General features: G+C 41.2%; 1 protein-coding gene across 4 annotated transcripts in view; it reads right to left on the reverse strand.

Annotated features, from left to right (window-relative positions):
- cpne5b (copine Vb) overlaps positions 1 to 20283 on the reverse strand; it is a 124126-nt gene extending 103843 nt beyond the window's left edge. For 3 of the 4 annotated variants that reach the window (XM_073468460.1, XM_073468461.1, XM_073468459.1), the window contains exon 1: positions 20159 to 20268. In XM_073468460.1, coding sequence (XP_073324561.1) covers positions 20159 to 20268 — 110 coding nt within the window. Of the gene's footprint in view, positions 1 to 20158 lie in introns of all 4 variants that reach the window. The other variant, XM_073468462.1, reaches the window with a different exon arrangement.
- Between the last annotated feature and the right edge of the window lie 1216 nt (positions 20284 to 21499).

Below are 21499 nucleotides of genomic sequence, written 5' to 3' on the forward strand. Positions count from 1 at the left end.
GCCTGGCCAATTATAGGGCCGATATTCAGCATTTTACGATTATCAGTATCTGTGTTTTTTGTGACTGATTGCAGGTAAAATAAATTCATTTAAAAATGCACCTACTTTGGCTCTGAGTGGAAGTATACAGTAGCATAAAATGGAAATACTAGCATCTAAAAATTGTATTTAATTACATACAAAAATAGATATTGGTTCCAATTATCGTTTATCGGTCTCCTTGATCACTGATAATCAGCATCGGCCCTAAAAAAAAGCACATGGGTCGACTCCGACTGTGTACTTGTGGCAGTGGGCGTCGGTACTTGACAACCTGAGAATGAGACTCAAACCCAAAATTGCACTTCTTCAGAATCACTTGAAGAGTCTGCCTACATTACACAGTGATGCATTAATTTTTCAGCTTAATGCCTGCACACTGGCTTGCCTCTCCTTTCTACCAGCAATGTTATAGTATCTGCTTTCTTCTCCATAACCGACAGTGGGCCGCATGTGGAGGAAGCTTGTTGTTAATTATGAAACCGATCAAATCCAATATGCACCGAATGACATCGCAACAACCAGATGCACCTACAAGTTTGTACTGTACAAAGCAACATCATAAGTAAGCCACAGAGAGCGTCTCTATCTCTGCAGAGCATGTGTCAGTGGAACGGAGGGGAAGAGCGAGGGCAGATTGTCCACAATCAATCACAGATGACATAGTTCTCTTGAACAGATAAAAAATAAAAGTATGAATGCTAAAATGGGATATACTTAGGTGGTTGTTATATACCTGGGTGCCCCGCCAAAGTAAAATAAATGTGTGGGAAACACTGCTGTTGCTGCCCTCGAAATAGTTAATATATTCAATTTAATTCCCTGTTCTTGATTTAGTCTTTTCAAAAATAATACAGTATACTTTTAAAAAAGCTGAGTTTTTTTGTAATAAAGAGAACCACTGAGAGTATCTCTAAAGAACCGTACCGATAAGAGGCATCATTTAGAGTAGTAGTATTGATAAAATCCTAATGTGCCCATCCCTCTGTCACAGTGGTGTGATTAGAAGCAGCAAAGTCAGCAAGTCTAGTATATGTAACACACACTCACTCTCTCACACATACTGTTACACACATACCAGTTTAATTAAGTCAGCCGTGCAAATTGTGGCACAAAATCTACAATCATGCATAGGGACACACTGGGATGTATATGAGGACACTCAACCAGGAAGTGAGACAAAAGAATGCAGCAACACACAGCCAGAAGGCGTGTATTCAAATGTAGGTCTGCTGAAACAAAACCTCATCAAAGCGATTCTTTTATTACCCTGTGTCAAGTGCAACCCCCACAGCACCACAGCATATGTCTTCCTACACACCCGCTCCAAGTCAACAACGGTCTTGCCCTAAATATTGAAGTAAACCTCACCCAAAACTGCATCAGATGAACCAATGTAGACCTTGGAAATGGTTGTACAACTTATAATTACCGCTGTTGTCTTTTATTAACAGTGCCATCTCCTGATCTTGTTCCACAAAGCACTGAACATGAGATGTACCTTGAATAAAGTGTCACAATTTAAGGTGCATTTTGCAGAGGAAAGCAGGAAAATTAAGACTTATTGAAGCAAAAATTAGCTTTTTCAATTACACGTGAGATTGCCTTCCATGTGCCTATAATAACAAGAATATCACAAAACAACTACCGCTACAACATTAAATATTTAAAATGAGTCACCCGATTTGCATTAGGTGTTGCGTAATCCATTTCAAAGGGATCGGCAATACCAAAGGGGTTTCAAACTAACTTCCTGAAACACAACTTCCCTTATGTAAATGAGGTTATGAAAAGATCTGAAATGCGCGAAGGCAGTGGGGGCAGGATTTGGGTATGTATGTCTCTGTGCACAAGGGAGTTTGTGAAATTATGAGAGCAGGAATGTAAGAGAAAATCAAATGTAAGAAGAAGAAAAGGAGAGGAGGAAATGTGTGTCAGAGAATGTGAGTGTATGAGAGAGAGTTGGAAAGAGAGAGAGAGAAAAGTGAAGTCCTTAGAGAATTGATCAAATATAGACGGAGTATAACGGAGTTCCTCCTGCACAGGGGGGAAGAAACAAGCCCCTGTTAGACAGACACACAGACGTAGCTGACTTTATTTACACAGATCTGACACAAACCACAATAATTAGACAGCTCCTTGCCTATAATCTGCAGGAGGTTCAACTATGGCTGCTTTGAGTGCAGGCTGAGAAAAGGATGATAAATATCTAAGGATGAGTGGTTCTTTTTGAGGAGGCGTTTCAAGACATGAAAACTGAGCAGATGAGATTCTTGACTTAGAATAAAGCACAAGTCAGCATAAATATGCTGCCACAGGCTAATGATTAAAACTTTGGGAGCTAAAATTCACTGATACTGATCACATAAAGAGATTCCAGTTGCATTCATTTACACTGTATTGTATCTGTACATGTGAATATTTAATAGCAAGAGTAGAGTCTGACCCCAAGTCTTATGGACTAGAGCCAACATATCATTCGCATTGCATGCATTTAATACTGTTCCGAACAAAGTATTCCCTGGAAATTTACATCCAAGAAAAGACTGTGAAATGCATGTGTGCATCGAGGGTGAAAGGTTCCTATCGAGGGTGTATTTTTCTGGTTCAGGGAGGACAGTTTGTGGGTGTAGAATGAATCTATACTGTATTCATCCAGACCTCCTATTGACCTTGTGAAGGCACACAATGCAGCAAAACCCAAGACTGGAGGAAGGTGTGTGTGTGTGTGTGTGTGTGTGTGTGTGTGTGTGTGTGTGTGTGTGTGTGTGTGTGTGTGTGTGTGTGTGTGTGTGTGTGTGTGAACAAAACTGTATATTTATCACCTGCAGGATCTGAGTAGCTATTGAAAGCACAACTAAAATGGAGCTAAACAGATATTTTGGCAAAATGTACGGCAAGAAAAATATTTTTAACAGCAGACAGACGAAGTTCATTTAACAGTAAAGAGCCAAATAATTCCCTCAGGAGATGGTGGAGAGCAAAGACAGAGCTAAAGGAGAGTCAATTTTGGCTTTGTATTCATCAGGTGAACACAAACACAACTCCAAATGAATGATAGTTTTGCTCTGTAGCTGCTGCTGTACATAAGCAGCTGCCTGCTAACAAGTAGCCTAAAAAGTGATGGTATGTCAATGTTGCGTTCACAACTTGTTTCTGCTGTTCCCTTGCTGTTATTGCAGTTTTAAGTGGTGAAATACAACATAATTTTAATACACGGTCCATCAAGGGGAAGCTGCACTACCAATAACCGTTGACCCTCTATGCAGCCACAATATTAAGTCTGACAAGTACATGGTCAACTGATGTCAAAATTAAAGAAGGATCCTTTTTAAAAGTTAAAAGAGTTTATATTTTCCTGAAAAATCAAACCCTGTATATATACATATATATACATATATATATATATATATATATATATATATATATATATATATATATATATATATATATATATATATAAATATATATAAAATATATATATATATATATAAAATATATATTGTATTTTATATTTTTCTATGTATTGTCTGTACTCTATCAGCAGTGGCCATTGAGTGTATTTGAATTATTTAGTCCACCATTCCGTCTGGAATTAATGAATTGCCCCCACACAAGGGATTCACAGGAAACAATGCATGCACATAATCCAGTGTTACAATGTGTAGCTTAATCTAATTCATTTTGAATCATCAGCCTTACTGTTTACTGTTACCTTTATTGATGTCATATCCGAGCTGTATTAAGCTACTGCTAATACAAATCCAACATTTCTCACTGCTACTACGGTGAAACTGAGTGGGTGGCTTTTATTGTGAAGGAGTCATGGGATAAAGAAAATCTACTTGTCACATAAATTAGCACTGACAGCATTCATTCATCAAAAATGTTTGGCATTGTATTTCATAACGTTGATGCAATCAGCCACTTCTCCTAGACCTAGAGCATCTGTCCAAAAGAGCTGTAGATGCTATTGTACTTAGTGGTTCAACATACAGTATATTAATTCGACATACAGTATGTCAGAGATTACAATACACATTGAGCTCTGATATTGATTAAATGTTTGTATGCTGAACAAATCTTAGGCTTGCAAAGCCTATTCAAATTCATTTTGGTAAAAGAAAAGTCACATAACGGTGACTAAGCTCAGACTAAGCTAAAGAAGAAACTGCTTTTCCACCTCCTAAAAAACTGATGCTTTGAAAATAAGAGGTTTTCATCCAGCGATGACAATTTGTCACAAAAGAAAAAAAAAGGCTCAGTGTTTACCTCAAGGACATTTAAGCTAGGATGGATTGTAACAAGAAGGCAGTCCTCACATTCTTGAATGAAGAAGCATTGCCGGTTAGGCAAAATGAAAGGGACGTGTTGATGGTGGCGGCAGATGACAGAGGAAGGGATGAGTTAATGAGGAAGGAGGAGGACAGAACAAGGTAACAAAAAAAAAAGAGGTAAGCATAGAGAGAGGAGTTAGATGAAACAGAGGGAGGAGGGAAAGAAAGTAGAGGAAGCGACAGAGGGAAATGTAGAGGTGCAAGGAGGAGGGTAATCTGTTTATAAGAGCGTTGGGTAAAGCATGATGCAGCACAGTGTTATTAAAGCTGGATGATGTATTGAAAGAAGCTTTCACAGGCCCTTCATCACCATCTCTCATCTAATCACTGTCTCGACATTTGTGCTTTCTTATTACTTGGCTGCCTTATTATTTTGCTGCTAGCAATCTTTGATACATAATATTGTATATATGTGCTTTAACAGTGACTCAAACATTGACATAATGTAAAGTTTAAGGCTCCTGTACTAATGATGTTTCTCCAATTCATTTTTGTCTATAAGGAAACAAGCAGTAGCGATCACAAATAAGGCTCTCTTCACAGCCTCAATCATCTGAGTCCAAACTGTAGTGCTGGCTCTGCTTTAGTGTCGGATCGATGGCAGAACCAAGCAGGATCGTTTTTCCCACCAGCTGTTGAATTATTCAGGCCAGGACTTCCTCTGGGGAGATTCCTGCCCAGCCTGCCAGACAGACACAGCGAGGCTGCAGCCTGGCAGTGAAGCTCGGGATCATCACAAAATTCCCAACAGCGCTGATTCTGCCTTAGCCTAAGTCAACGCAGGTCAGGTAACAAGCAGCATCACAATCTGCACGGTTAGGACCCTGACAAACTGTGGTTAATTTATCATTTATGTTATGCGTTGTGCGTTTTTCTGTGAGATGCAGAATTTACCAGGCAAAAATGACCGTTTTTCACATTGTGGTGCAGATGTAGTCACACAACAGAACCAGCTTACAATATCCCCGTGTGCTCCTCTCCAATTTAAGAGTGCCAAGAAAAGTGGAGCTCGCTGCCTTAAGATTTACATCATGCTGGAAGTAAATGCGGCAGCAGGATTCTTGAGATGAAAAGCGAAATGGAAATCAAAGTCAGCCCATATTGTAAAAATGATATCCTGAGAGAAAAAAAGTTACAAAACCGCTTCAAAGTAGGTCAGTGTAAAATGTGTGAATTTTTCAGTGAAGTGGGTCACTGTGGAGAGAGGATCTCGGTGTCAGATATCCCTCTGATGCTCCTTTAGCTGACGAGATACCAGCTCTCACAAAAAATGTGGCTCAAATCATTGATTAGCAGCTGTGCAAAGCTCTACTTTGACACAGCAATGCTTTGAGCTAAATGCTAGATCAGCATGCTAACTGATATCATGATATTCTTAGCCTGACCCTAAACAATCTCACTCCTCATGTCTAAACTTAACCAACCCAACTAACGTAGGAAACAACTACTAGCCAATCAGAGGCATAAAAGAGTGGGACATGACTCAGCCATCCTTGGGGGGAAAAAAATTGTGGGTAACATGCTGGTATTTAGCAGCTATAATGTTTGCCATGTTTGCAATTTGACATGTTCGCATTCTTTTGTGCACTAAACAACAACAACTTTGACCTGGTGGTGGCACCAGAGGAAAAGTCAGGGGATCAGCGAAGGATTCTGCCCCTTTGGACCATGAATTTTGATACAAAGTTTCATGGGCAATCAAACCAATTGTTGTCAAAATATTCCAGTCTGGACCGACAGAATAGTCTAACATTGCCATCCCTGGAGCCACATTGCTAGCATGGCTAGAAACTGCAGAAAACCCCAAACATTTGAAATGGTTTCAGCCAATAATATCAGTATTAGAAAAAGCTAGTATCACAGTAATGCACAATTTTGATACTGCAATGTTGGTGTTGTTCCCATAGCTCAGCAACTGGAAAAAGACCGGAAAAGTACACCAAGCCATGTTTTCCTAAACCTAACCAAGTATTTTAGTTCCCTAAATGTAACCAAACACTACAGCAGACAGAAAAGAAACTGAAGAAATTTGTGAAATTAGTGTGAAAATAATAAGCCAACAGTATAATAATTTGTTCAAATAAGATATGCATCCTGGTCTACTGACTAAGAGTCCTTAACTTAACTAACTCAGCCACGACAGCTTGCTCCCGATGTGGTTTTCATCACTAGTTGCAATGATGGTCCTGGAGCACCATTAATTATCACGTTCTAGGAACAACACCAGCACGGCAATATCAGATACATCATACAATAACACCTTGATGAGAGGACTGTGTTGCTTTGAGAGCCATCATAAAAAAGTAAACAGCTTTATTTACAGTCATCCATTGAATTAAAATGCTCAACCATGATTGTCCTAAACCACCACGATTGGCATCACATCTTTATGAATGCGGCCAGGAGAATAACACACATACACACTTGCACACACACATTCATTATCTATTTCCCCTCTGGGTTGGTAGCTCCATAATCAAATCCAGTCATCTCACCCACACACTTTACACTCATTCCAGTTTTGCTGTGAGTCCATCTTGCCCAATCAGTCCGTCCTGCACTGGGACACACAGAGCGAGAGCTGAAATAACACTGCAGGCCCAGAAAAGGCAAACATTCTCCCATCTCCTCTGAGGAGTGAACTCAATCACATATCACTCACTACAAGACGCTTACCAGCCCACAGTTGGTAGAACTGGCTTTATAAATGATCAAATCAGGCTGTTTAGATTTTTTGCAGACTAAAAAAAAAAAAGTTAGATTAATTATATTGTCTGAATTTATTTTCGGATTTGTGTTGAGGGTGAAAAGAAATCAGTTTTAATGGCTCCACAGCTACAGTTTGTGAAGGATTTGCAAATTAGTTGTCATCTCAAATTAACTGCAAACCAGAGTGTGGTGGTTTGACAAATAAAGCCTCAAATGAACATTGGGCTTTCAGATTGAAAATAATGCTCTGTCTCTTGAACTGAAAATCCTATCAACATTAAACATCTTATGTGGTGTGGTTAAATTGGAAACATGGTGACATTGGTGGTGGACAGCCATGTGTCTGCTCGTCAGCTCCATTATATGCCGGTGGGGAGAGAGACTGGCAGATCATAACTTGAGGCCACATGCCTGGGGCGAGCTGAGCTCATTAGCTGAAGGGTACCAGATATTGTTTCTAATTTTAAGCCCCACATTCTCAAATCACCATCACCTGAGAAAATGTGTTCAAATAAGCATGATGGTACTGAATGCTAGAGAATATGTCAGAATGAGCATGTATAATTCACGATATGGTGAAGAAGATGTGTGTCATTGCTAGTTTCAGACCAACACAGTTGTCATTGTCACGCCCAGCGCCCTCGTTGTGTAAGTAGCAAATGTACTTGTGTTGGTGTTGGTATTCTTAGTAAAGTCAGAAGCGCAGTATTTTTCCTACTATTTAAAGGTTGCATTTTTCAGATAGTAAGATGCGCCTACACAGACGGGGTCACAACATGCGGACACTCTGCTTCAATGATTAGAAGCTCTGCTTTCAATGATTTTAAACGTTTCCATGCACGCAGTAATGTCACTGCAGCAAATATCGTAGCTTCTGAAATAAATATTTTTAGATAGGATCTCCAGATTTTTCAGGAGGACAGCTGCTTCACGCCACACTAATTAACATGAAAGTCAGAAGTGTAAAATAATCGATGGAGTTTATCTGCTGTTCCTTGTGTTAATGGAGGGATACAGATATTGTATCTGTTGCCGGAGGATCCCTGCAGGTAATGTAATTAATTTTTCCCTCATTAAAGACAGATTTCACCCACCTGCATCTCACTGAACGCACTTACACCATGTGCTTTAGACTATGCACTATAGATCGTTTAAATAGGGCCCATTATCTCCAAAGTCTTGACAGGAAGTGTCCAATCACCTGCGTTCACTCATCTACCACCCAAACAAGTTACTTCATTGTATTCGATTAGGATGCATGACTTGTGGTGGATGTGGTCCTGTAGAGAATGAAAAAAAACCCATCTTTCTAATTACCAGGTGAAGCTAGCTGTCCACAGCTGTGACTCACTTTCCTCAATAGCTCTGACTGAGAGCTATTAAGCTCCCATTACTCCATCACATATGCTGAGGACAGATGCTTCTACCACTGCACAATGGGTGCAATTCACACGGCTAAATGACTGTCCATGCACCTGTCTTGTTTATCAAAAGGTTCTGATGCCCGGGGTTTTGGCACTTTGTTTTTTTTTTTTTTCATATTTCAGGTGAAAAGACAAACTCTTTGTCAGGTATGTCTTTGACATGACTTTGGAAACTAACAAGAGATTCAGCAGTTGAAAGAAAATGCAATTTCACACATATCCCACATGTTGAACGTACTAACAGTGATTTATTGCAGCATAGAGAGCACAGCAAATCTGTGATTTAGAGAAGTTAATGATGTGTGGATCTTGTTTTTCACATTTTGGGTACTTTCAGAGATTAATGTGAAGAAATGGTAATTTGCCCCGAGGCTGATCTCAAAGCATTAAACAGGTCATCTTATACCAAAACTGTATGCTTCCTTCTTGTTTATTTGTTGTGAGCTGTATGATGTTTAGCACCTTCAGAGATGTGCCCTCTTCGCTTTGTCAGGAGCTCCAACTGAAAAGCCAAATGAATCCATGCAATAAAATATTGTAATTACACTCATGAGCAACACCTCAGTCCACTGTAACTTTGATAAAAAATGTTAATCAGGGAGTCGAGACAAGCGAGTTAGAGACCCCCGGTCAAACGTTATTAATGGCTCCTCCAATTAGTCAGATGACTCAGTTGACCCATGATTCCCCACATGCAGATCAAACATGTATAAACCCTCATCAATCCCTGACCGGCAGCAACATTAAGAAACAGCTCTGACTTTCACAGTAGGAACAGTATGTATGCAAATATGTAAATGCCTCGTTTGAATGTGTTTATTGTGTGAAATGCAAACAGATTGCAGTTATTTACGTGTCATCCAACACATTGCTGCCAAACAACAAAATTACAATATTAAATTATGCTATTTAGTCATTTTCAGCACCTTTTTGCCATCATAGAGACAACAGCACTCTCCATAGTGTTTGGTTTTGTGTAAGAGAGAAACACTGGGGCTTTCATCCATTGCTATAAAGCTGGCTGTAACATCACTAATAGCATGAATGTTTGATGCCAAACTGATGAAAATGAAGTATAAAAACGTCAGTTTATTTTCACAAACAGGAAAACAGCTTTAAAGTTTGGTCTTTTAAGGTGTCAAAAATGAAACACTGCAGTCAAATATCTAATGAATTATGGACCACATAGGGAGTTTCCTTTTTGGAGATTACACCAAAAATGTTTTTAAGGATAAAACTGAATATATATAAGATGTGGTGGATAATTTACAGGAGCATGCATGGTCATCCTGTTCTCGTTCCCAACACGTTAAATACTGCAACCTGGTCAGTGGCCCTATGCTTCAAAGTCTGACGCCGTAGGTACCCCTCTAGCGTCACTTCTTGAAGCCCCCCACTAGTGCAGTCCGAGGTGTGAGAAAGTCTGAGTCAGGTGGTGACGTGGGTGGTTTGTTGGATGGGTCATTCACAGGGCTCTCTCTCCAGAGGTCGGGGTTTGCAGCCTATTTGTGACAAAGAGTCAGGGGTGACTTATTTAAATTTATGTAACGTAAGTAAGTGAATGTACTTGAATGATCGACGTGAGTTACGTCACTTAAAATAACTTATGTTAGTTATTTTAACCCAAAGTATGATCTTTTCCTAACCTGTTTTCCAAAACACAACCGTTTGATGTTAATATAATTTCAGAAGTCATAATATATCATAATAATTTAACCGTTTGTCAGCAAGATTTTGTAAGTGTAACCTAACGTTGTATATTACGTATTGTTGCTAACGTATTAGTACTAACTTGAGAAAGCGGGTTGGTAAAGTGTTGGCATGGTTTATGCCAAAGTATATAGTAACCCCATTAACTTTTGGTGCAGATCCAGATAAAGGGACAGATTTGGACATTTCTTTCTTACTTTCTTAAAAATGTGGAGTTTTTCAACATTTTCTCAGGGAATAATGCATGGAAAACATCATGAAAAAAAGTTGGTGTCCATTAGTGATTACAATTTGATGCAGATCCAACATCTGCCAATCTTAAATTAAGGCTAAGCAGCTATGGGTGTTTAACAATCATGAATGATACAGGGCTGTTGAGTTTGACATCGGATTAGGCTTGACTGAATTAGAGGGGACTGTTGGGCCTTGGCGGAGGTAGGCCCTCTACTGAGTCCAGAGCTTCAAAGCAAAGGTTACATTTCATGGCTTTTTAGCATCAAACAGAGGCCACAGACTCCCATCCCAAAACTGAAATTGAAATTCATTTTAACCCTCCAACATGTTTACCGGTCACAGTTTTAGGTATTTGGGACACAGAGAGGAGAGAGACCTTCAGTCCTTCACCAATAAATTTGACTTTGTCTTCCCATGACTCCTCTGCTCTTGCCAGTCAGCCAAGCACGCCTGTGAGCCAGAGAGCACAGATCAAAGCCCTGTCTCAGCCTCTCAGCCACTAAAGCCAGCGTGACACTGAACCATCATTAACACACACACAGAGCAATACCCTCCTTCCGTTGGACTTAACATCACTTATGTTCGGCCGCTGTCGACCACAGCCTCGCAAGGCCTCATTTGTATTCAAGGAGATTCTCTCACCCGGCCGCTCGAGCTGAAAAGAAACGAGCTTGATACAAGTGTGGATGGAAGAATTTGATGAGCGCAGGAATGAGACGGTTAACTCTCGGCAGCAGAGCTGACAGAGCTGATTATAGCTATTGCTGTGTTAAGATGCTGACAACTGAACAGTGCTTCTGTCATGGCCTGGAGGGGATTATTGGGTGTCGGGTGAGGAGTGACAGATAAAAATCAGGCATCTTTATAATATCATGGAAATGAAAGCGAAAAAAATTTAAAAAGTTTATTTGGCATTAGAGGTGCTGACATTTTGTTTTATATTAATTTAAAGACAAAACATTGCTTCTAAACTGTGGATACGAGCTCTTGACGTGCACATTTATATTCCCTTCAGCATGCCGATGGTCCACTTTATTGATTTAGTGAAAGCATTAGTCACAGTCTGTCCGTCAGTGTACAGAAGGCACTAAAAAGATGGCATTTAAAAAGGCAAATAACAGCATTGAACTGTGAAAGATAGTATATTGTGCTCTGAAGTGATGTTTCTTGTCTACAATGCACTCACCCAAGGTGTGAGTAAGTAAGTAAGAGGGGAGAGAATAATTGATTGGTTCCTTCAGGGCCAGGAGTAGAGAGTGATTCATGCTGTAACGACATCCAAATGTCTTTTGAATTCAAACAGAGCCCACACAGACATGCTGACATACAATATGCTTTCTGTAGATCAATGCAGTCTTGAAACAGAAAAAAAAAGTGTTTTGCAAGCAGAAACAACCATGCTGATGCAAATTTAATGTTTCTGCTGCTTCTAAGCTTCGTAAAGTCTTTTTGTAATTTGTCTCCCAAATGAACCTTGTTGCTGTGACAAACCAGCATCATTACACTAGTGAACACACATCCCTCCACCGGCTATCTGCAAAACACAGCAAAGCAGAAAAGGTTGTGAGCTGCTATCGCCGGATTTTGTACAATGGCCCCCAAGAGGCCAGGTCTGTCTGTGGGAGATGGTTGGAGTCAGACTCATTGGGATTGCAGGTGTTAGAGTGCCCTGGTCGACAGTGCTACTCCAGTTTAATAACACTGCAGCCTACACTGAGAGAAGTCGAAGGAAAAGGAACAAGATCTGTGTGGCCGACCCGAGACAAAATCCCATAAATGGAGCCTGTTCCACTAAAAATGTAATGCATAAACTATAAGCACAGCTTAGGCAATCGTGTGTGTGTGTGCATGCATGCGTGCCTGTGTGTGTGTGTGTGTGTGTGTGTGTGTGTGTGTGTGTGTGTGTGTGTGTGTGTGTGTGTGTGTGTGTGTGTGTATTAGAGAGAGAGAGAGAGAGAGAGAGAGAGAGCCAGAAGGTAGAGGTGGTAGTCTGATGTGGTTGCATGAAGCTTCAGGCCAAAAAGTACATCGTCTCTGCCTCTCTTTGGGAATTTTTAAGGTTGACGTTGTGAGCATGTTTTTTCAATTTCCAGATATTTGTCTACAGGAGAGAAAATCAGCTTTCTCATTTGCCCCTCGGTTTTGTCTTTGTCTGAATATAGTTATGTTTAATTCTAAACTCTCTCTCTCTGCTGGTGTAGTCTCTCTATTTTCTTCTTTTCCTTGCCATAAGCAAGCCTAACTAGCAAAATGTATTTTTAGGTATTCATGGGATATTAATGCCTTGAAAATTATGCTTCAGAACTTTCATAACTTTTGCATTTAATTTAGAGTTTTTGGAATATCATCCAACTAACTTCTAAACCCTCCCTCTGAACACTGATTATCAAGTCATAACTTAAAAACCATAATTAGCAGAATATCATAATTAGTTATGGCTGAAGGTTTCAACGTGTCAGATCATTACTCTGTGTCTAAAGAGAGAGGAGGTTCAAAAATATGAGAACAATAGAGTCAGGAAGAGATTTCACAGCATGTTTGTTCTAAAGTAAGCTGCTAGCATCAGCTAGATATCTTTACATAAAGGAGTCACCTACCATGTGATTAGCTCACAACATTATTTTGCGGGTTATTGAAAGGTTGAAAAGCCCTTTCAAGACTGTGAGGGAGGTGGTTCTATATATTCAAACTACAGTTCAACATTAGAGGCGATGTCTTCATGTCTTAATATGTTTGCCTTTTCTCTTGTAAAAGTAGGTTTCTAATAATCTGAATGATTACTGTCTGAACTAACATACATATTAGAACAAATTGGCTCTATCTATCAAAACAAGAACAATACTTAGGCTAGCGTAATTTCCACGCTTCCCATTCATTGTCTATGTAAGCAGTAGAGCAATGCATTCTGGCAGCGATGCATTAAGTTTCAAGGGAATCCGCTCCTCATTTGCATAAAGTTGAGGTCTATGTTACTGTATGCAAATCTAGGGGCAGCCCAGGACGGATAAAAACTATAGAAACTAAACATTATTGAGTACAAAAATGAAGAATGTCTTCAGAAACGCATATCGGTGAGCTATTTTCTTAATATATGAGACGAGTCACGAGTGGCGTTCATCCAATGAGGTGCAACCAGGATGGTTTGCACAGTTGTAGTACAATTATAGTAGTCCCTTTCCTTGGCACCCTGTTTGTACAATATATTTACAATGTAACTTGTACAGTCAATAATCTAAAGTGTTAAAATCTTTTTCTGTGAAATGTGTCATTAGTGTATAAAGATTCATAATTATGTTAAATGTCATAACATGCTGCACTTTTCTATTGTTAAGTGCTTGTATTACCAAAATGTATCTTAATGAGTTTTTATCAACAAGCTCCAATGTCTGTAGCTGGAAGTGTCTGTTCATTTAAGTTGTGCTTTCCCTCGAACACTGGGGTTTATTTTGAAGCATCGTCATTCTAATTCCTGCTCACGCTCACATTTCACAGAAATGTTGCATCAAATAAACAACTGAGACTCACCTGCAGCACATGTGCTGATTCTGATAATAAACCTAAACCACCTGCAAGAGCAGAGATCTAATAATTATCTCACTTTGCCGGTAGGTTTTTCTCTAAACATGCTCTCTCTTATTTGCATTTCTTAATGAATTCCCTTCTCAGTCACAGTACAATGACGAGCATGCCCACATCCATATGTTTCACATCTCAGTCTGTCTTGTTTATCTGCTCCCTCACCAGCCACACTATTTTTTCCTCTCTCTCTCTCTCTCTGTGCCTCTATCTCTCGCTCAACACCTAATTTTCTCTAACCAGCTAAAGTCAGTTAGACTGTGTGACACCGGGCAGTGTGCCCAGTCTGTTGTGCTACAAAATCACTGACAGCATGTGAGTGTGAGAGAAAGCGAGCGAGAGAGAGACCTTTATCTTACTTTTGGTAGTGTGGGTGTGGGTCATCTGCAACATAATTATGTTGCAGTCTACAAAGCCGAGCTCATGTTTTATGCACCACGTTCTTCATATGGTTAATTAACTGCAGTGATGCTTGCATTGCGGTACAGAGTCACACCAAAAGTGCTCAGACCCAGAGAGATGTGATGTGAAAGAGCGAGGGGAAATCAGAGCGATGAGAAGCTGTGGCATCAGATCCCCCCGGGGGTTTTCTACACAGTGTGAGATGCTTTCATATCCGTCCCAGATACGTACAGGAACCTATCAGATGCTGAAACCAGGGTCCTCAGGAGCACAAATGCAAATGCAAATGCAGACTATTCAGACATTTAGCAGAGGAGTTTAAACAACACATGCAATGCCTGCCCAGCACTCAGTAAACAAGCTGAGAAATCCCACATCTCCACACACTAACTACAGGAATAGAATCATTATATCACGACCACAAGCCACCGATTAGAGTAAACTTCAGCTGCTACAACACCCGTCCTCACCCTATTGAAGATCTTAGATTAGGTGTCAATCTTAAGAAATGGACAAGCCAATACTGGTTTAATTGGTTCTCTCTGAGTTCAGTCGATGTGAACTTTGACCCAGTGCTTGCTGGAAGTCAAACCTCACCCGTACCTGCCTCTTTTTGGTCCCCATCAATCATGGGATGATTGATGGGAAGCAAATATTTCCAATTAAAACAAGGATCCTGCCACAACTTATAAAAAGACATTTAATATATTGTTATATGTAGGTTATCCCTGTAAACCTTTGACTTTGATCTGGACTGTTTGGTCAAGCAAAGCCCTGCTTTGAGCCTTTTGTGTATTATCATTACATCGGAGTCACATCTGTTCCTCTGAAAATAACTACCCAGTGACATTAAAAAACCTAAAACAACATCGTTTGACGGCATGTTTTCAACCACCTGGATGAGAAAAGTATATTCCCTTTGCTTCACGATAAATAATAATAAAAAAAAAAGAATCCAAAGATGGTAGCTGGAAAATAACATATCTCCTTCATCATCAGTTACAGTTCTCAATATTGAATCCCCACTGAGATATATTGATTGCACAGAGGAAATTGAACGGAGATAGATTCAAAGAGATTTTTTTAAAACACCAACACTTACAACACATACTTGTACATATTTTGTGACTGTCCTAAATTACAAACTATTTGTAATTTGAACCATACCAGCTGATTGGAGGCAATCTATTGCTGAGGGGGTTGGGGAAAAGGAGACTTGTTGTCAAGAACTTCTTTAAATAAATGTAAAAATATATATTTTGTATATTGATGCTACTTTTTATTATCTTATATTTTAATGCAAAAATAATGCTGTTACATTTTTTTTATTCTGTCCTACAAAACAAGTCAGGAGTTCAGCAACAATGGTTCAGGACCAGCCATGTTGGTGTTGAAAGTACAGTATATACGCTATGTTCATTGGGAACAGGAAGATGGGACAACGTAGCCAATGCATTAGTCTGGTAAGATAGCTGTCAGTAATGAATGAAATAACGCAATAACATGCAAAAGGCGGACTTCTTAAAATACCAACAATTCAGGGGAGGCTGTTACATCACAGAAACATTATGAACTTGTTCTGACAATAGATAAGAATCTCCAGTCTTCTTCTACAACTCCTGGTCTTAAAGAGCATCGTGATCAGTTCTGTTCTGGATTATAACTGTTTGGAAATGCTCAAAGGGGTGAAGACATCTTGAATGTATCTGCCAAGTGATATTAGTAAAGGTGAAGTTGATCTACTGACCAGACCAATAAGGCAGATAATCTATTGTTTTGAGATGCTTTACTGTTACGTGATGGATGTTGGCTGCATACACCTATGGCTAATGGGCTAGTAGCAGTAGTTGTACGTTATATGTATTTTGCCACACCACATTCTGTGCTGGTCTATTGCCACTGTCAAATTACTTACTTTTGATGTGAGATGTGATGTGACAAATCCAAAGCAAGCATATAACATATAACTTTGAAGAGGAAATAAAAAATATACAGGCTTGTTTTGGGTCATATAAATTCAGAAATACCAGGAAACTTTAATCCTGACAGGTCTCAAAGGTGAGGGTACAGGTCGGGCTCAGGTCTTAGTTTTTTAATTTTGGGCCTGTTCAGAATGCTTTGAACAGAGTATTTTTTCATCCGGATGGTTAGACGAGTCTTTGAGGATTCTGGAAATACCTTCAGAGCAGCAGTGAGCGCTATCAAACGACCTTCATGGGTGTTCAAACATCGCCGGTTATTTATTTTTCATAAAAACTGATGCTTCACTGAAATGTAATGATGTTACACAAGAGGCACACACTGGGGTTGTGGGTCTACAGTGGTGGTGAAATGAAAGTGAATTACTAGCTTCATAGAAAACCCCAAATTGTAGCTGCTTGGTTTTGTTGGATTTCTCACATTGGCTCCAGCCCACAGCAACACAGCTACAAGTAACGCCAGATGAGCTCATTGCCTATCAATATCACTCTCAGCAGCTGGTTCTCCAGCATTGACTGACCAACTCTTCAATACTCAAGCCAGACAGTCTCTCATCAGCTGACTGGAGAGACTGGTAAATGGATGGATGGATGGTTATTGGATACATTAGACGCATAAGTACTTCTTTATGCTGTTTGAATTGAGTGGACAGTCAGACAGCGGAGCAGAAATGGGACAGCAGACTTCCACTTCGACCACTGTGAATTGCAAAGGAGGGATTGAACAAAAGGCTGCGACTGTGGCTTTGTGGCTGTTGGGTTTACACCTCTGCTCTTCCATCCACATGCCAATTGTTCCCGTCTGCCTTCACTTCCCCCCAGGAACCAGACCATTGACGGACAAGCCCCATGGGAGTGTAGACACCAGTTCAACAGAAACCACAGGTTGGATTTTGGATTGGATTTTTCAGACTCCAGTGTGTGACACTGTTTCAAGCTTTCCAACAAAACAAATAGTGCTGAAAATCACACATAAAGGTTCTGATCATGAAAAAAATCCTGACTTCCTGCATTAACACTGAACAAATTGCAAATGCAAAATAACTAAACATGAATGTAACGCAGTTTGCAACTTCCTACCACCAAATCCTCCAGTCCACTCCCCGAATCAAAGACAATCCAGTTCCTATCATCCCCCCCGTTATTTTACAGATCCCGCGCCCACCCACCCCCCCTCCCTGATAATAATACGCTGTCAAAAGCAGGGAGTGTAGCCTGTAATAAGGGGTATTAACCCCGAGGGAACAGCTATCATCATCATGGTTTGGGGGTTTTAGTGAGAGAGTGTGTACATGACGACAAAAGGAGAATAGCAAAGGAGAATCAACAGGGAGTCTCTTCTCTTGAATAGGAGTCTGACTCATACAACATCTGTACAGAGGATTTAGAGGATTTGTGAGGCCTTGAACTGTTAATAGAAGTGTTTGAATGGCACAGAAAGACTTAACTGTTGAGTTCTTCTGCTTCAAGAGCGCCTGATACAGTCGCCTACAATCAAATATTTATTATAATAATAAGACATAAAATTACCTAGTGCCCCTTTAAAGGAGACCTATTATGCTTTTTTGTTTTTTCCCTTTTCCTTCAGTGTTTTATATTGTTTTTTGTGCATTTAAAAAAAATCTTGTAAGTTAAAAAGGCCAAACCCCAATACAAGCTCCTCTCTCCCACAGAAAACGCTGCTCCTGAAAAGCCTCGTCAATAGTCCTGCCTGTAATTCTGTGACTTCATGACATCACACTATGTCACCATGTCACACATTTGCATAATTTATGCCTAGTAGCTAGTTTGGCATGTAAGAATTGAATTAGCACAGCTGCTCTGTTGTTGTTAGCAGTGCTGGCTCCAGGCGTGTGTGAGCTGACCAATCAGATCAGACTGGCTGTTTGGGGGAGGGGCTTAAAGAGACAGGAGCTAAAACAAAGCATGTCAAACTGAAGGGGACTACAGTGCTGGACAGCATGAGAAAACTGATGTGTTTTTTGGGCACTAAACCATGTAAACCTGTTCTAGCAACAACTCAAAATAAAACCATGAATCTGAAAATGATCACATCTCCTTTCAAGCTCATTAGGCTGCAATCCATGACAACCCTATATCAAGCATGATCACAGGAAGCCATCAGTAAGTTTGTTTGGATCATACATGACATCATAATCACTGGCATTTCATTGAAAGTCTGAATCTCACTGGCACATAATGTATGCTTTTTGAGGCTGAACTCTCTCAGCCTTTAGTGCTCCTGTTCTCTCTCTCTCTCTCTCTCACACACACACACACACACACACACTCACACTCACACATAAAGCGGCAGTGAAGCAGAAGGGAAAAGCATCGACCCTCCCTTTTCGATTAATGATTTCTTCTCCCCAAACTCCTCTTCTTTCTAGTAGGAGGCATCTGCACCACCACTCTGCTGCCTGAAGAACACACACACACTCTCTCTCACACACACACACACACACACACACACACACACGTTGTCAGAGAAATCATTTGCATAAATGCAGGGGGTTGTCAGAATAGGACTCATCATTTACCTGAATGGTGCTTAATTGCGCCTCACTGAGGCATGTAATCCCAATCGCCTCATCGTTACAAGCTGAAAGGCACAAAATCCCAAACCGTGCAGGGCTTTGACTGGTACGCAACACTTCGCTATCCGTCCTTTCTGCCTCTAAACTGATTCTCCACTATCGCCCACGAGTTCCTCCACAACACAAACAAGCAAGCGCTTGTTCATTCAGCAAATTGAAACACACTCATTTTTTGCCAGAGTGAGATATAGTTTTGGTTTTTTTTTTCTTCTTCTTCTTCTTGCTCTGAGCTGAGAGATGTGGCAGCGAGCGAGCTTCTCTGAACGTCAGAAAGCCCATCAATAATGCACACACAGCTTGTTATAGCTCAAACTCACTCTGCTCCGATGGCTCACCAACCTAAGACCCAGCATCAAACAGTGTGTGTGTGTGTGTGTGTGTGTGTGTGTGTGTGTGTGTGTGTGTGTGTGTGCATGCCAGCACTTGAGGTTATGTCTGACAGGCGCAAAGGCGTTGAAAGCATTGACTTTAAAACCTTTCCTAATGGGAAAGGGAGTGACTGTTTAGAAGCCCTGCAGGAGGAGGGCAGATTTATTTTCCTGGAGTACTGAGAGAAGAGGAAATACCCTTGAACTAGCTGAATAATAAAGAATGGGAGATTGAGGTCAGGGACACGAGCAATTGTGTGAATGGGATGTAAACCTTTAAATTTTTTACATCCAGTACTTGGAAACGAATGCAGGAGAGGAAGGAGAGAGCCTTTCACTGCTGATGCTGAAAGCAGCCAATGGGAACAGTGGGCGCAGTATGGGCTCCAATATGGAAGAGACATCTTCCACTAACATACTGCATGTGTCTGACATATATAAGCACCAGGTCTCCTGAGTGATTGGAGTGATGGCACAGGATGGAAATGCCTTCAGTGAGAGCTGTCTCTCAACTTTTTCTCACACAAATGCGCGTAAAGGTTGCATAAGTTCCTCCAAGTAAAATCAGTCAAAACCACGCTGACTCTGTCCCCACCCAAAACCTGCAGCTATCATGCGTTTTACCAGCGTGTAGGACAAGTTGTCTCGGATCATTTTTTTCCTACTGAACATTTCTAACTAAATCTCACACACAGGGTGGGGCGCAGTCACAACTTTTCCACCGCCTTCACACCGAACTTTTCCGTCGCGCTCTCGCCTCTCCGCGCGGACGCCTCCACTCACCTGCAGGAGACGGTGATTTCTACTTTGGTGGCGGGGATGTTGCCGGTGATCGGGTCGAAGTCGTACACCGATGACATGTCCTCCAGCTTGTCCATAACGTCTCCCTCCATCATCTCCATCACCGCCAGGTCTCTGGGAGGCTCGGGTCTGATCCGGGAGCCGCTCAGCCTGGCCCTGACGGAGCGCGTCGAGTCTCCGGTGGTCACTCCAGAGACCAGATCAGAGACCAGACGGCCTCCGGTCCGACCGGGTGAGGCAGCCACTTCACAAATGTTGGCGCTGGAGAGGAGGGAGGAGAAGGGGCGGGGGGGGAGGGTGCTGAGTGAGTGGAGACCAGAAAGAAAAGGCGCACTTTGGTTTAACTGTCCATGCAGCGTGAATGAAATTTAAAAACAAAAAAAATGTTCGGAGAGTAGATTACTGTTGCGCCCTCACCGCCCGCATGGAGAGCTGGACTCCTCTCTGCGCTTTGTCTTCAGTCTGCGCGCACAGCGGAGGAGCGCGTGAGGAGGAAAAGGCAGATACTCTGAAACACACCCATCCTCCTCCTCCCACACGAATTACACTCAAGTACCAGCAACCCTGCCCATGCTCATGCCCCGGTGCTGCTGCTGCTGCTGCTGCTGCTGCTGTCATCCTGCAACAGCCTCCGTGCTGCTCACTCAGAGCGCGTGCGAGCGGCTGTCATGGTAATTTAATTATGGCACTGATGGTATTTAATATTTATTACTTTATCTGAGGTGTGGAAGGAAGAATGTAGCGTGAACTCCTTCAAAACCATTAAATACAGATCCGTTTGTCAGAGCAGACAGCTTGTGAGGTCCTGCTGTGTGAGGCACATGGTGCTGGGAAGTGCTTCCAAACATGATGGTCTGGACCCTCTGATGGGTCTCCGGGTTGACCAAAAAGGGGTCTGGAGATGATCAACCAGCCCAATCGCCAGAATAAATGCTGGACAAGTGTGTTTCTGCAAGACCACAGATGAGTTTGAGCTGTACAACTGGTTTGATTTCCTATTTCTCTCTTGTCACAACACTGTGCTTATGCTCTGGTTAGGTTTAGGCACAAAAAAACATGTGACCATGGTGAGGAAAACATCCTGGTTCGCCTTGAAATACCTCTTTTGGCCGCCACAAACACGGCTGGAAAGATCCCAAGGTCTGTTTGAAAACACCTTGGTTTTTGGAGATGGCCAGACACCTGGTTTTGGTCACCACAAACGCAACTGGAGATGTCCCAACCTCCAGATGTGATAGTCAGTTATTAAACATGTAATGTGAACGTGATATGGCGCGGTTTGTACAAATGTCAGTATGATACGTAGCCTTTGCCACGTCAAAC

The sequence above is a fragment of the Pagrus major genome, chromosome 6 (genome assembly GCF_040436345.1).
Source record: "Pagrus major chromosome 6, Pma_NU_1.0".
Lineage (NCBI taxonomy): Eukaryota > Metazoa > Chordata > Actinopteri > Spariformes > Sparidae > Pagrus > Pagrus major.